Below are 15,994 nucleotides of genomic sequence, written 5' to 3' on the forward strand. Positions count from 1 at the left end.
TTATTTTTATTGATTATTTGTATCGAAAAGCTGAAGTTGTAAAAAACGTGTTTTTTTCGGTTTTTTCACCGAAAAAAATTGTTTTTCGTCTGTATTGCATTTGGAAAAGTTATTAATCTAAAAAAAACAGAAAACTTTTATTTAAACAATTTTCTTGTACGACTTACCGTTTTGGAGCTGTAGCTTGTGAAAGTGTGAAAATGTTGTGAATTGGGCACGTGTTCGAAACCGGTCTACTCGTTTACAACGTTTTTTACAACTTCAGCGCCACCTACTATTTCAATTTCAAATTACACGGCATAACTTCAAACACATTAATTGTAGAGGAGAACGTCCTCTACATTTTTTGTTTGAAAAACATTTCTCTGAAATGCATAGATTCAGAGAAAAACGCATTCAAAAACATTTTGAGTATTTCGAGTTTTTCAAAAATCTATGGGAGGGGATGTTAAAAATCTGGAGTTAAGCTTCCCTCATCACCCCTAACGCATGGACAAATGATCAATCGGTAGGTAAGGATTTTCAAATACAGCCTATTTTGATGACAAATTGCCTGTACTATATATTTAATACTTATTTTTGTGAAATCAGAGGTTAATGCGGATGTAATTTATATTTAAAAACTTTGCTTATTGATAACATTAGTTATTCTTTTAATTTATTCTTAAGTATTGATTGAATTAGAATGGGAGTTCATTAAGAACCCCGTTATTTGTATACGATTTACTTATGACTCCACTACGCGAACCGAGTAAGCAAACTAGTAGTGTAACATAAAAATTTCAAAGAAATTCAATTGACTCTTGTGTCCATTTCTTTTTATATTTTTTCAAAACGCAGATTCTGACTTTTATTTTCTTTGAACAGTTTTTTTAGTGGTCCAGGTATGTTTTTTGATCGATTATTGTTTTAAATAAAAGTAAAATGATATCAGTTAACAAAATTAATAAAACCGTCGAGGGAAAAAGAATAAATAAGAATTTATTCTTCCAAAGTAATCGATGTTAATTACTTTCATTAATTTATAAAAATAAAAAAAAATAAAAGATTAAATATATTTATTTACGGTTTTTAAAGGATTATTTAAACGAAACGGCTTCAAATTTACGACCATCTTTTCAGAATGATTACTAATATAGTAACAAAAAATATTTAGAAAATAACAAAAAATAATTAAATAATTTTTCCACTATAATTAATTTTGAATAGGTGGATATCATTTTATAAAAATGATAATGTTAAAACGGAAAAAATTGTAATTAATTTTTATGTAATATTCTGGTTATTTGAGTGTGTGTATACGTGGATGTGTTTTGTAGATTTAAATGTGGGTTGGTATTAGGGTGAATGGGCGGATTCAGTCTAGATAGGTTGGTTTCCATCCCTTTTTGTTTGGAACAGTGGTGATAACAAATAACTAACTGTCTTAATGTCCCAGGGGTGTTTTCAAATTGCGGGATATTATTTGCTTAACATAACTCTCACGCTTTCTATGTTTTTACAACATAAACCTTTTTGCCCATTATGTTTTTTTTTTTTTACTTTGATTTCTTTTTCCGTTTTGTGTTACTGATAATTGTAATTTATTTATTATTTATGAAATAATAATAATAACAACAGCAGTATATTCTACTTTCTCTAAAGAAACTACAGAAATATATACGTTTGTCTCAGGAAATTAAGGAAATATGGCAATAACAACGTGTTCCTATACTGCCGATCATCTTTTCGACTTCGGGGATGATATCGAAAAAAACTACTAGCGAACATCGAAAAAATTGCAACTCTACTCGTAGATCTATTTAGGAGTTACATAAAAGTGTAATCATCAGTACATTTTTCTCCTGTTTAGCCTCCGAGAATTACCGTCCAGGTATTACTTCAGAGGATGAATGAGGATGATGTGTATGAGTGTAAATGAAGTGTAGTCTTGTACAACCTCAGTTCGACCATTCCTGAGATATGTATTTACTTGAAACCCAACCACCAAAGAACACCGGTATCCACGATCTAGTATTAAAATCCGTATAAAAGTAACTGCCTTTACTAGGACTTGAACGCTGGAACTCTCGTCTTCCAAATCATTTGATGTGGGAGACGAATTCATCACTAGACCAACGGTGGATTAATCATCAGTATCTGTTTGCATAGTAAAGAAATTCTTACAATGAAATAATCAGATCGGTCGCTTAACCGAGAAAGTCCGCACCAACTATGCATCAAGCAATAGCTAATGTTTGAGTTAAAATAAAATAAAAAGTAAAAAAATGAATATTTTAGTAAACAAAATACTACAATTTTAATTATCTCAAATCCCTCATATTTTGGTTGCATAAATAGAGTAATATCACAATACGTATTCTGAAGATGTGTAAATACGAATCAGCATTTCCATAAAAAAATAAAAAAGTTTACCTACTACATTATTAATAAATTAGAAACAAGATTATAATTGAAAACTGTTTACATAATTTTTTTCCTGTTTACCCTCCAGGATTCACCTTCAGGTATTACTATAGAGGATGAATGAGTATAAGTGAAGTGTAGTCTTGTACTGTCTCAGGTCGACCATTTCTTAGATGTGTGGTTAATTGAAACCAAACCACCAAAGAGCATCGGTATCCACGATCTTGTATTAATATCCGTATTATAGTAACTGTTTTAACTAGGATTTGAACGTTGGAACTCTCGACTTTGAAATCAGCTGATTTGCGAGACGCATTCTCTACTAGACTACCCTGGTGGGTTCCATTTCGATTGTTAAAGTCATAATCCTACAGAAAAAAAAAATATATATATATATATTATAGAGGCTTATTCCAAATTTTACGGCTATATTTCGGTAGATGATTATATAGTTAAAAGTAAAAAAATAAAGTTCTTATAAACATAGGTCACAAAATGGTTCGCTAGCGAGTTTCGGCTCGCAAAACATTTAGCCTTGCTTTCTGCTCTCTCTATGAAATTAAACTGTACTACATTTCTTTGGGTACAAATCGAGGAGTAAATTTAGTACTTCCTTATAGTCTTTGATCTAAGAAAATGAATAAAAGGGGTTCCAAAACTCTATCCCACTTAGGTTTTATGAAAAACGGGGTAAAACACGAAATGGTTTTGTTAGAAAATACACTTTTTAGGTTTTAGAATAAAATAACTTTGTTAATTTACCGATAAACAAATAAATATTTCTAGTTAACATTGTAAAGAATTTAATTCTGAGAAGATAACGTTTATAAATAACGTTTATTAAAATTAAACACAAATTTAAAACGTTCAATTTTAGAGCTTTCTAATGAACCGTATTCCGTGTTATGTTTATATGAACTTTTTTCTTATTTTTAGCTATAGAATGATCTCCCGGTTGATTGGCGTTCAATTTAGAATCGTCCTTGTTTACTTTAATATGTATATTTATACAGCATATAAAAGGAAATTAATTTTAAAAATAATAAAAATATTCATTGATAATAATCTGTACTTACGGGAAAATATAAAAAAGTATTTTTAACCGGATGTTAGAAAAGTTCTATCGTAATCTTAATTCTATACATAATCTTAATAGAAATCAGGAAATTAATTATAAAAATCTAGATCTTAACAAACTTCAGTTCAAATTATCCATCATGATTAATTTACGTTTCTTATTCAAAAATTATCTTAGGGAAATATTCTTGTTTTCTTATTTTCGCTGGTTGTGACATAAAATTCGTTTATGAAATAAAATTTTCTTCCAAATTGTGTGAAATTACTGAAGTAAAATTTTCAAAGAAAATTATATTTTCTTGGAAGAGATAACTGTATGTTGTACTTATGATTGAAAGCCTTATCAAAAGAATTTTCAATAATCTTTAAAATCAAAAACGTTATTATTCATTGATCATTTCTCATTGCTCAACAACGAAGTTTTTGTATTGATGATTAAACGAATTTCAAAACTACAATTCCTGGTTTTTTTTTAATGCACATTTAAAAAAAAAAATATCGTTTCCTTTAAACTAATTTTTTCAGCAGCTTCCAGGTAATGCTCGCTCGGCTCACACGATTTATCTGATTTTTCTATATTTATATTAAGTCTAATGCTCCTTGTATTTAGGTAGATTTCATAAGAAAGCTACCTATTGTAATGGGTACCATGAATCTACCCGGAAAATTTTGACATATCTTCGCGTTTTACGTCCTCCAGACCCCAAAACCCGCGTCATTCAAAAGTTTACTCTTTTATTCACTTTTTTTGTGGACAAAATAATTGCCGTAATTTTGCGCAAATCACTTCCAAATTGTTACATGTAATATAACGTCCCAAAATATCTCGGTTGAGTTCGTTAACGGAAAAAAATCGGACCATGGAGGGTAGAAATGGGGGGTTTTTTGACAAGAAAACAAAATATCGCTTTAACTTTCTTATTACGTAAAATATCGAATTCGTTTAAAGTTCCTGCTATTCTTTGGATAAGGGCCTAAAACCATTCTAAGTAAAGTTTTTTGATATCACCAATCATTGGTCCAGGGGGTGGAAAAGATGGGATTTTGAAAACAAAAAATCTTTCCTCCCTTAATAGGCACAGTATCGAATCGGTTTAAAGTGGTCGTTAGTCTTCTACATATTACCTAACACTTTTGTCTGAAACATTGTTTGATATGACTAACCCTTACGGCAAGGGATAACCAAAATGTTGCTGGAATTGTAAGAAGATGGGGCTTGTCGTATGCTAAACATGTGAAACTTTTTTCACATGCAACCATTGTATTGAGTAAATTTGAAGATTTTCTTAACTTAGATGGAAATCTTTTTTATCCTCTTCTTAGCACCGGTGAAATCTACCTCCGCCAGATGGAAATCTTTTTTATCCTCTTCTTAGCACCGGTTAAATCTACCTCCGCCTTCCGGCGTACCGAAAGGGATTTTTATTAATTTTTCCTAGATACCGTACGTTTCCATAATTGCAATACTGTCATACAAATTAGCATGTAGATACCCGGTCTTTCGATAGGATTAGTTTCATTTTCCGAGAATGGGGCCAATTTTTTCGTCGCAGCCACGGTAACGTTAAAGTTGTAATATTTTATCTTAATTATATAAGTAGGACGGTATGCGCAAAATTTGTCCATGTCCCTCTCCTATCCTTTTTAATTGTTATGCTCCCAATAATCTGTTTAGTAAAACAGTTTCATAAAATTAATCTATCAAGTCTCTAGATTGAAAGCCATCCTGTTTGCTTTGTAAAGCATCGCATTAAATGTTTTTAAGCAATCTTTTGTTGCATACAGAGGAAAAATAAAAAATCGTTGGCGATATATTTATCAGTGTGAATAATTTTTCGGTTTATATCATAACAGATCTTTAAGAATTAATTTTAAATTCAAAAAGTTATAATATTTATTTATTTTCGGTTTCATAATTAAATTTAATGCTTTTGTTTATTAATTTTAGTATTTTTTTTAAACAAAAAATTCATTATGATAAGTATTGTAGATTTTTAAAAAAATGGGGGAATAATACAAAAGTTTCTAGGGTTAATAGTTTAAGCAAAGATTTTCATAAAGAATGAACATCAATAACACGATTGGTTTTTGTTTTAAATTTTAGCATTGTTAAAAAAAAAATAAAAATAAAAAAACCAGGAAGTAAAGCTATACAAAATAATTAGTCGACTACAGAAATCGTTTTTTCAGCACCCTGAATCAGTATGTGGTATATCTCGGAAAAAAAGAACATAATGTGGTACACAAAGATTTTTTTTTTATCATTTGATTCAGAAAGGAAACGTGTTGATTTCATAAGGAGTGTAAAATACTAAAAGAAAAAGTCTTGGGGAGTCGGGATAAAAGAGAATGAATGGAAACAACTACTGGGGAGGCAAAGAAATAATATGAGTGCCATAACAAAAGAAAATGAATAACTAGCTCTCTCTTTCTCTTTTTTTTTTCTAAAGAATAGATCTAAACATCAATTCCATTAGAATAGAGAAACCAAAAAGACTTCTTTTCTGGCTTGAAAAATTTTTGTATTAAATGCTACTGACTTTCTAACTTTAATTCTGATCAAATCATATTATTAATAATTTTTTTTTTAAGAAAATTGTTTTTTTCAGTTCGTTGTTTAAAATTAAATCTGACTTAAATATTTCTTAAAGTCTATGTTAATATATCCAATGAGATTCGTTTCACACACGCATTCTAAATATGTGTGATAGAGATGAGATAGATAAAATAACCCACCGGGTTGGTCTAGTGGTGAACTCGACATCGCAAATCAGCTGAATTCAATGTTTAGAGTTCTAAGGTTCAAACCCTAGTAAAGGCATTTACTTTTATGCGGATTTGAATATTATATCATGGATATCGGTGTTCTTTGGTGGTTGGGTTTCAATTAACCACACATTTCAGGAACGGTCGACAAGGGACTGTACAAGACAGCACCTCATTTATATTCATACATGTCATCCTCATTCATCCTCTGAAGTAATACCTTATAGTGGTTCCGGAGGTTAAATAGAAAAAGAAAAAACAATTTTTCGGGGAAGAACGTTGTTGGTAATCGAAGCTAGGACCATTTTATTCAGAAGCTAGCTTGAGAATCACATTATTTTGTATAAAATAAAATTAAAAATTTGTAATAGACGGAAAAATTTAACATCTTTCTAAATTTTATTCATATATCAAATTAAATTTAGTAGGTATAATATTTTTTTATGCAAATTCATAGTTTTTTCGAAATTTATTCGTTTTAGCGTATAATATTAAAAAAAAAAAAAAAAAATGGTAAATTATTTTTTTATTTTACACTTTATACTTTATAATATTTTGACGTAACCGGATTTTATAAATAAGGAGTAGCTAAACGAAATTATTATGAAAATTGCTATTAAAAGAAATAATGTAAAAGAAAATCATTCAGAAATGTTATATACTATCCATCCGGTCAGACAGGGTCTAGACAGACGAGCTTCGTCCCCTGAACCCCAACGCATTTGTTTTCCTCGTTAAATATCTTACAGATATTCATTAAAGAAATAAAATTAATCATTTTCCTTTTTATATTTTGTTCCCATGTTGACAGAAATGTAATAGTGAAATAAACGGACACTTTTTTCTTTAATGAATAAATTCACAAATTCACTTTCCAAGGGATTAGGGCCTCGATCTTTGACTTAAAATTTTCCCTGTAATAACAGAAATCTTTCCTGAATATGCGAAAGTAGTCGGTTGGCTGGTCCTCGCGTGTTGCAAACAGAAAAAACTTTCGCATTTGTATGATATTATAACTCTAACCCCAATGTTTTCCTTTTCTATTACAAATATAATTTTAGATAAACCCGTTCATAACAAGAAATATAAATCGTTCGTGCGCTTCATTCAAAATAAAAATGTGAGCGTATACAGCAGACAAACCAACGCCCATGCTTTTTAATTGGAGAGATGTAAATTCCAGTATTTTAAATTATATTATAAATTAAAACTCGTGGTAGTGAATTTTAGTCGTTTGAAATATAAATTACCTGTTTTATAATTGTTTATTTTAAATATTCATTATTGGCACAAAAAATAATTTATAAATAAATTATTTCAGCCTGGATAACGAAAGTAGACATCTGAGTTTAACGTATTCGTAGTCGAAGAGCATTGAGCAGTCGCACAGTTTTTCTCATACGAACCAATTATGTTAAACACTGAAACGCACCCTTTATTTAAAACAAAATGATATTTTACTTTATATATAATATAGTTTGATATAGAATATTATATAATTTTTTTTTTGTCTTCGATCATTTGATTGGTGGTTTGACGCAGCTCTCCAAGATTCCCAGTTTAGTGCCAGTCGTTTCATTTACCCTCTACATCCAACATCCCTAAAATTTGTTTTACATATTTGGAATATACAAAACCAATATTGGAGAAATTATACTCACAGATAAATATGGCGAAATAATAAACTCAAATGGTTCGGGGATAAGGTGTTAGAAAGCAGGAAAATAGTTTTTAAAAGATTGAAATTTTTAATTAAAAATATGTACAAAAAAAATTTATCCATAAATGCAAAATTGAAACACTAATATATAATATAATAATAAAACCAGTAATCCTCTATTAGGTAGAAAATTCCAGTATTATAAATTTAGAATCACTTTTAAAAACTTACAGTAAAATTGATCCCGGCCCAAAAAAAACACGAAACATGGATACAGAATGAAGTCAAAGAAATTTATCACATTAAAGAAAAAAACAAAAACTTTTGAAGATTTAGAAACCAAAATCTGAAAAAGAAGAATAAATTATGATGGATATACGATTTGAATGGATACAGATAGATTCAACAAAAAACATTCAGCTAAATCTTGGAGATACAAAACCAAATAGATAAAACAAGTAAAAAAGGATCTAAATAAAGCAAATATAGAAATAAAGAATTGTCAAGATAGAAAAAGATGTAGAGAAAAATCCGCAGAACAGAGGCTCTTGTGAATGCAAAAAGAAAAGAGAATTCATGGGCTGGACAGAAGAACGAAAAATACAGAATAGTGAAAGAATTCTGGAGAAGAAGGAAACATTAGAACAAAAGGAATTGAAATTATAAATGCGTGGTGCTCTGCAGTTCTCTTCGAAAAAAAGACACAAATGAAAAAGTAAAAAAAAAAGAAAAAACAACTGTTTTTAAATTTTTTTAAACTGTAATTTAGTAGCCAGACTTATCAACATTTTTTTTTTATCTTCAGTCATTTGACTGATTTGATGCAGCTCTCCAAAATTCCCTATCTAGTGTTAGTCGTTTCATTTCGGTATACCCCCTAATCTTACATCCTTAACAATTTGTTTTACCTATTCCAAAGTTGCCTGTCTGCACAATTTTTCCCATCTATCTTTCCCTCCAGTATCAAAGCAATTATTCCAGAATGCCTTAATATGTGGCCCGATGAAGAATCTTAAACGATATTTTTTTACGTTTAAATAATTTTTTTCTCCTTTCGGTCAACCATGAACCATTCATTTGTTATCTATTTCTTTTACTTCCTTGTACGAAGTAAAGGAAGTATTGTAATAGCGAAAAATGTCGGTTTTCAGATTTCAACGGAAATATTCATTTTGACTAGTTTCGGCGTTGACGTCTGTACTTGCGTTCGTATCTCACATAACTTAAAAATGATTAGCCGTAAAATGTCGAAATTTCGAATTTAAGACTGTTGTAACATCTAGTTGTGCACTTTCCCTTTTGATCGCAATCGAATTGATAAAACTGTCAACAAAATCAAAAAAAAAAAATTGGATTTTGAACTTTTTCTTAACTGCACTAATAATCCCTCATTGAGAGCTTTTCAATTATATATCATAAGTGGTACTTATTTTCATTGTTTCCAGAGTTATAGTCAAATATAGTTTTAATTAATAAAATATTTAGGTCTTACAAGGCGAAGCCAAGGTACATCGGTTCGAATCGGACTTCATTTCTTCTTTTTTTTGTTCGCTTTTTTTAATTTTAATGTATTGATTTATTAATAATTAATATTAATAAATTTAAATATTTATTCAAAAATATTAAAAAAAAAAAATTGTAAATAATCATTCAGTAATAACAATTAAAAAAAATATAAAAAACTATCAAAAGTTATTAGTGAAATAAAATTTTATTTACTTTTTATTGAAAAAAAAAAAAAAAAATGTGTATATGTAATAATTCAATATAGGCGTACAAGGAAGTCATGTAATGGAATGGAATGGAATGCAAAGTTGGCGGGAGTTTATTTCTCCCTACAAATCGCAGAACCTGGACAGAGACCTTGCTGCTGGATGATTCTAACCGGGCGTGTTTTTGAAAGGTTTATTTTTAAATGGCGGGTCTAATTTTTCAAGTTTTGTTTATTATTATTTAGTATTTTAAGGACGGATTTAATTGCATTCCAATCCGTTGTTAAACCAGCGTTATCGAACCAATTTTATGGGCCGACCGCGGAAGGCTAGGCTTATGAAACCTGTCCTCCCGACGTAATTCCCCTTCAGACCGTTCATGTAATGTCCACATCAGATTTTTTTTTTATCTTCAGTCATATGACAACCAGTCATATGACAGCACAACCAGTGCTAGTCGTTTTATTTCGGTATACCCCCTACATCCTACACCCCTAACATTCTGTTTTACATATTCCAAACATTGCCTGTCTGCACAATTTTTCCCGTCTACCTGTTCCTCCAATCAAAGCAATTATTCCAGAATGCCTTAAGATGTGGCCTATAAATCTGTCTCTTCTTTTAGCTATATTTTTCCAAATGCTTCTTTTTTCATTAGTTTGCCGCAACACCTCTTCATTCGTCACTTTATCTACCCATCTGATTTATTATATAATAGAACTGTTAAATTGTTTATTTATTTTTTTTTTACTTGTCTCAGCAGAGTTATTTTCAATTTAAAGCCAATGAATCTCGTAATTTTTATCCAGTTAAAGATTATAACTGCGCTCGCATCTCTTTATATAAACAAATTGTGGAATTAAGGTAATAAAAACTTTTTATAAGTAATAAAAAATAATAACTGTTAAAGCAACTTTACAGTCAACTGTTAAATTCTAAGTTATTGTGTTTTACATGCAGAGCACATAAAACAGTTGAAGATTATTATTGCAAACAAAAAAATCAAAACCATCAACAAACACCGAAAAATTGGGATTTAATATAAACTCCAGATGAAAAGTTTAAATTAAAATAAAGGGGTTTGAAGGTTTTTTGTTTGTTTTATTTTGTTCGGTGTTTGTTTTACATTGATATTTAATGTTAAATAAAATTATTGTAATTGATTTTGTTGAGTACGTATTTCCTAATAACGCTATTAGTAAATGACCTGCTAATGTTGATATTGGCTGTTAATCGTACTGATAAAGAGATTAATCGAATAATATTTACTATTGTTTCAATTATGATTATTATTGGTATTCCTTTTGGTAAAAGCTGTTTAAATATTTTTGTAAATTTTGTTTACTCATCATTTATTAATCATGTTGGTAATGCAATTGAGACTGAAATTGATTGATATCATGTTGAGGTAAATATGTAATATTTAAATAGTCCTATTAGGCAGATTTCATAAGAACCATGATTCAGTTTCCGGAAAATTTCAATATATCTACTCATTTCACATCCCCTAGACCCCAAATCCACTGTCAGTTCAAAAGTTAATATATATATATATTTCACTTTCTTGTGGACACGATAACTAATGTCATTTTGCGCCAATCACTTTCAAATTGATTCATAAAATATAACGATCCAAAATCACGGTCAAGTTCGTTAATGGGCAAAATCGGATCATGGTGGGTGCTTTTTCGAGAAAAAAAACAATACTGCTGTAACTTTTCTTATTAAGTTAAATTTCGAATTCGTTAAAACTTCTCATTATTCTTTGAATAAGGGCCTAAAACGTATCTAAGTAATGTTTTTGGGTATCACCAACCATTGGGCCAGGGGGTTGAAAAAATTGGGTTTCGAAGACAAAAATCATACCTTCCTTAATATGCACGGTATAGAGTCGGTAATTAGTCCTCTAAACTTACCTAAAACTTTTGTCTGAAAAAAACTTTTGATATGACCAATCCTTACACCAAGGGGTGACCAAAATGTTGCTGGAATTGTAAGATGGGGCTTGTCGTATGCTAAATATGTGAATTTTTGTTTCACATGCAACCATTGTATTGAGTAAATCGAAGATTTTCTTAACTTAGATGGAAATATTTTTTATCTCCTTAGCACCGGTTAAATTAATCTCCGCCTTCCGGCGTACCGAAAAGGATTTTTGTATTTCTTATTTATGAAGTTAAGAAAAATTTAATAAAAAAATCTAGTAGAATTGATTTATACGCAACAAAAAAGATTGTTCGTTTCGTTTATGGTAATTTATTTGTGCGCTTCGATCATGAAATGTTAACTAATGGTTATCCTGACTAAAATTTCTGTTAGAAATTGTTATTATAAAATTAAATTTCATTTTTACCAAATATATAGTACCCAGTTCGTTCAATGATATTTTATTAAGAATTTGTTTAAACAATAAAAAATCTATTGTTTATGTATTCATAAAAACACGAAATTTTTTCTTACCTTTATTTTTTAGTATATGCTATTTCCGAATTGCATTATTTCCAGAAAAATAATTGTGTGGCATTTTTAATAACTTATGTTAAAATTTATTACTTATCCCCTTGTTTGTTAAATTGTAGTATTATATATAAGATTTATGTTTTAACTGTAATGAACATAGGTGGTCGGACTAGGAATGTAATATATTATAATAGGAAATGACAACCTTTTTTTTTTTCAACCTTTGGGACCACCGTTAGGTATAACTGCAGAGGATTAGATGAATGATTTGTAGCGTTGTGAAAATGGCATGCCTGACCGGGATGGCATAGCCTTATTAGAAAAAAACAAGATTAAAAACCGGGTAGAAAAAAAATAAATGCATAATTTTAATTCTTTGCCTACCATAATACAAATGGATATATTCAAAAATATACAGGTGTCCCACAAAAAGCCGGAGAAACTTTCAGGACATGTTTTACTGGTGAAAATAATGAAAAACGTTCATATAAAAATACGTCTGGAAACGTTTTGTTTTCGAGTTACGGCAAGCGAAAGATATCGCCGGGGTTTCAGCTCTTCTAATAAAAAGAAGTCCTACTGTAATTTTTGGGATCCAAATTAAGGGGTAAAGTTGATCGTTTCATATGTAATTTGCGATGGGAATTAGGATAAAACAGGTTTCAACCCGGTAATTCCAGTAGTTTTTAAGATATCCGACGTAAAACACAAAATTTGGTGTCGGAAACCATTTTTTTTTTTTAGCTTTGTAGTACAATAGATTTCTTAGATGGGACTAATAAATGCGAACGATTTAATAATAACACTTGCAAATAATCTAATTCTGAGAAAATAATGTAAATACAGCCAATAAAAAGGAAAAAATAATTAAAGTTTGTTTTTTTTTACTCAGTCAAAAGAAACGAAAAATAAACAGAAAATCGTATTATTCTTTCTGTACTAATGTGTGAAACCAAAAAATAAAATATAGGAAAAGATAAATGGTAGCAGAATAACAAACCTAATTTACAGTAATTGTTCGAAATTCCCCCCTTTTCAATGTACACAGCATTCTGCCCGACCAAAAATATTAATTGTGGTTTACCGTATCATCTCAGGATCGTTTTGTATAAATTCAATAGCATTTCGTATTTTAATAAGAAACTATGTTTTAGTATTACATTTTTGTTGGTATATATCATTTTCATATGGCCTGAAATGAAGTAATCTAGTATCGTTAAGTAATGTGATTGTGGTGCCAATTGATTGGTCCACCACAGTACAGTTTAAGAAATTAGCATTCAAGTGATTTCTAGCAACTAATGAAAAATGTGTCGTTGCACCATCGTGCTGGAATATCATTTAGTTTGTAAAGTGCATCCTCCAAAAAACTGGCAAATTACTTTTCAAGAAATGAACGTATCCAAGGTTCTCATTGAGAACAAATGAACCCATAATTTTGTCATAAATAATCTTAGACGTAACATCAATATGAAATCTATGTTAGAAATTACTTTCCACAGTACCATGTGGATATTCTCAAGTGACAACTAATTTGAGAACCACCAATTTTAGTTTATATTTTTATTTGAAAAACATGATACAGAGATGAAAACGTTATTTAATCAGATATTGTTAGAACTTAAAAGTTTACTTGAAGAAAAATGTCTATCAGTAGATAGTAAACTGTGAATAACACTGTCGTAACCACTTCATAAAAATTTATTTATCCTAGTCATTAAGTACATAATAGTAAATATATTTTTCATTAGAATAACGTATGTTTTATAATTAATCAAAGAGGTTGCAATAGTTGTGTAAAAGATATATATATATAGACTAAGATACGCCTGACAGAAAAAGAATAATAAACGTTTATAAATAAATTCAACACACTTGTAAGTATGTCAAGGCTTTAAATTAAAAAAAAAAACCTGCAGCGTAGCAAGCAATCACTCGACTTCCTTTCGCAGCCAGTTACGCTATCCATCCTCTAGTAAAGACAAGTAGTGTGCAAATAGAAAAATAATGAAGACGATTTCACTTTATTAATAATATTTAAATATGACGGCGAAATTATTAAAAGTAAAAAATTTATACAAAAAAAATAAACAAAAATAATTTTTAAAATTAACCAAACCAGATTTATAAAATGACGGAATTGTTATAGTTTTGGAGTGCAAATTATAAGATAATAATTTAAACTCGGAAGATGGTAACAGTAAACGTTACGAATCGAATGATTTTTCGATGAAAAGTGGAAAAAATTTTATATCGTTTTTGAATACAACATATTGTTTCTTAAATCCGATATAAATTAAATAAAAAATTAATAGAAAAAAATCTAACAACACATTTTTAGGTGTTTCTGACGCATGGCTTAGATACACAACTTAATTAAAAATATTTATCATATTATTTAAATATAATATTTTATCGTTTATTTAATCTAGTGATTGTACATAACGCGCACGCGCATACCGTATTTAATTCGAACGGGTGTAGCGGTACTAGCGACGACCGTCAGCACTAACTATACTAATGTTATTTCACAACTTACATAGAAAAAATTTCGCTTATACGGTCGGCAGACTGGTGTAGCCGCGAGGTTTAACGGACCAGGTACCGAGTCAACCAGGCTGTCGAGTTCGAGACCCAGCCAGACCGAGTTACTTTTTTATACTTTAAATATTACTCATTTATTTACTTCTACCGCTCACTTGTGACATCACAACATAGCAAACGACTAAAACAGCTGTACGGGTGCTACCAATCTTTCACATATTAACTAAATTAAATGAAATAAATAATTAATATTTAAAATGTAAAAATTAATTTGGATGGTAAACATATGGAATTTCTAATTTCCCGGTCAAAGAGGACGAGGGAAAAGGGAATTTACCACAGGGAAAAAGGAAAATTCCAAGATGCGACACTAGTTCTCCTTGTGGTGACAGGGAGTACTATTGACGCAGTATTCCTACTTAGCCACTAGTTTAGAGCATTTTTTTTTTTTTTTTGGTGGAGGTGCGATTTTGAAAAAATGTTTTTTTGCAAATATGGTTATTTTTTAATTATTAATAAATGTGCCAAGAAAAATATTGCCTTAATTATGCAAAATCACAAGATACTGAGGTAACGTTGCTCTACAACCTCATCCCTTTGAGCTTTTAAGTTGTAAATTTAATGGCATCATTGCTCTGTAGAAGTAATCTGAAAGTTTGGTCAAAATCTGTCTAATAGTTTTCTGGAGATATAAGGTGATTTAAAGGCCAGCACCGAACAAACACATACACGTACATACGAATATTATCATCCGGAAACTTTGATCCAGTTTTTTGGGTTCCTTAGCTATAAAAACGTCATGATCCGATAAAAACCGCATATGCCCAAATTGGACCGATTACAATACTTTCCCTTCTTGAGCTATAGCGCTATCTAGAAGGAAAGTACACTACAAAGGTTTACAGTTTTCTTCATACAGCCAAATATACGGTTGCATATCAGTGAAGATAAATTAATGAAAATTTGTATATATGTTATTCTTATGATGCAAGTTCATGCTAAGAAAAGAGTTTTTGGAATTCTAGGTTTAAAAAAAGTTAAAATGGAATTACAATATTAATTTATTAATTTCTGGGTAACAAATGAAGATATCAGCTTGGTTTTTGGTGGGTGTAGTCTTCTTCATGTGAATATCTAAAAATCTATTTCTAGATTTTTTGAAATTCTACCATGAAAGTGGTGAAGGAACCCATTTCCAACTATACTAAACGATATATTCACTTGATTTGGCGTTACAAATACTCTTCAGATAAATATGTAAAGCCATTCTCTGGTGAATTTAAATCTCGATATTTTTTTAAGGAGTGAGACGTTGTACCGCGCGGCTGCTTAATCAGCACAGCCACTGCCACTGTTACTGTATATGCCA

At 30.0% G+C, this 15,994-nt stretch overlaps 2 protein-coding genes across 2 annotated transcripts in view; both read left to right on the forward strand.

Annotated features, from left to right (window-relative positions):
* The window catches only part of LOC142330863 (uncharacterized), a 478,952-nt gene that overhangs the window by 271,924 nt on the left and 191,034 nt on the right, over positions 1-15,994 (forward strand). The window lies entirely within an intron of this gene.
* Positions 1-15,994, forward strand: part of LOC142330854 (transmembrane protease serine 9-like) — a 37,065-nt gene that overhangs the window by 4,822 nt on the left and 16,249 nt on the right. Inside the window, exons 2-3 of the mRNA XM_075376320.1 lie at positions 12,500-12,607; positions 12,998-13,025. Coding sequence (XP_075232435.1) covers positions 12,500-12,607; positions 12,998-13,025 — 136 coding nt within the window. The remainder of the gene's footprint in view (positions 1-12,499; positions 12,608-12,997; positions 13,026-15,994) is intronic.

This window comes from Lycorma delicatula, chromosome 10 (genome assembly GCF_047948215.1).
Source record: "Lycorma delicatula isolate Av1 chromosome 10, ASM4794821v1, whole genome shotgun sequence".
In the NCBI taxonomy this organism is placed as follows: Eukaryota; Metazoa; Arthropoda; class Insecta; order Hemiptera; family Fulgoridae; genus Lycorma; species Lycorma delicatula.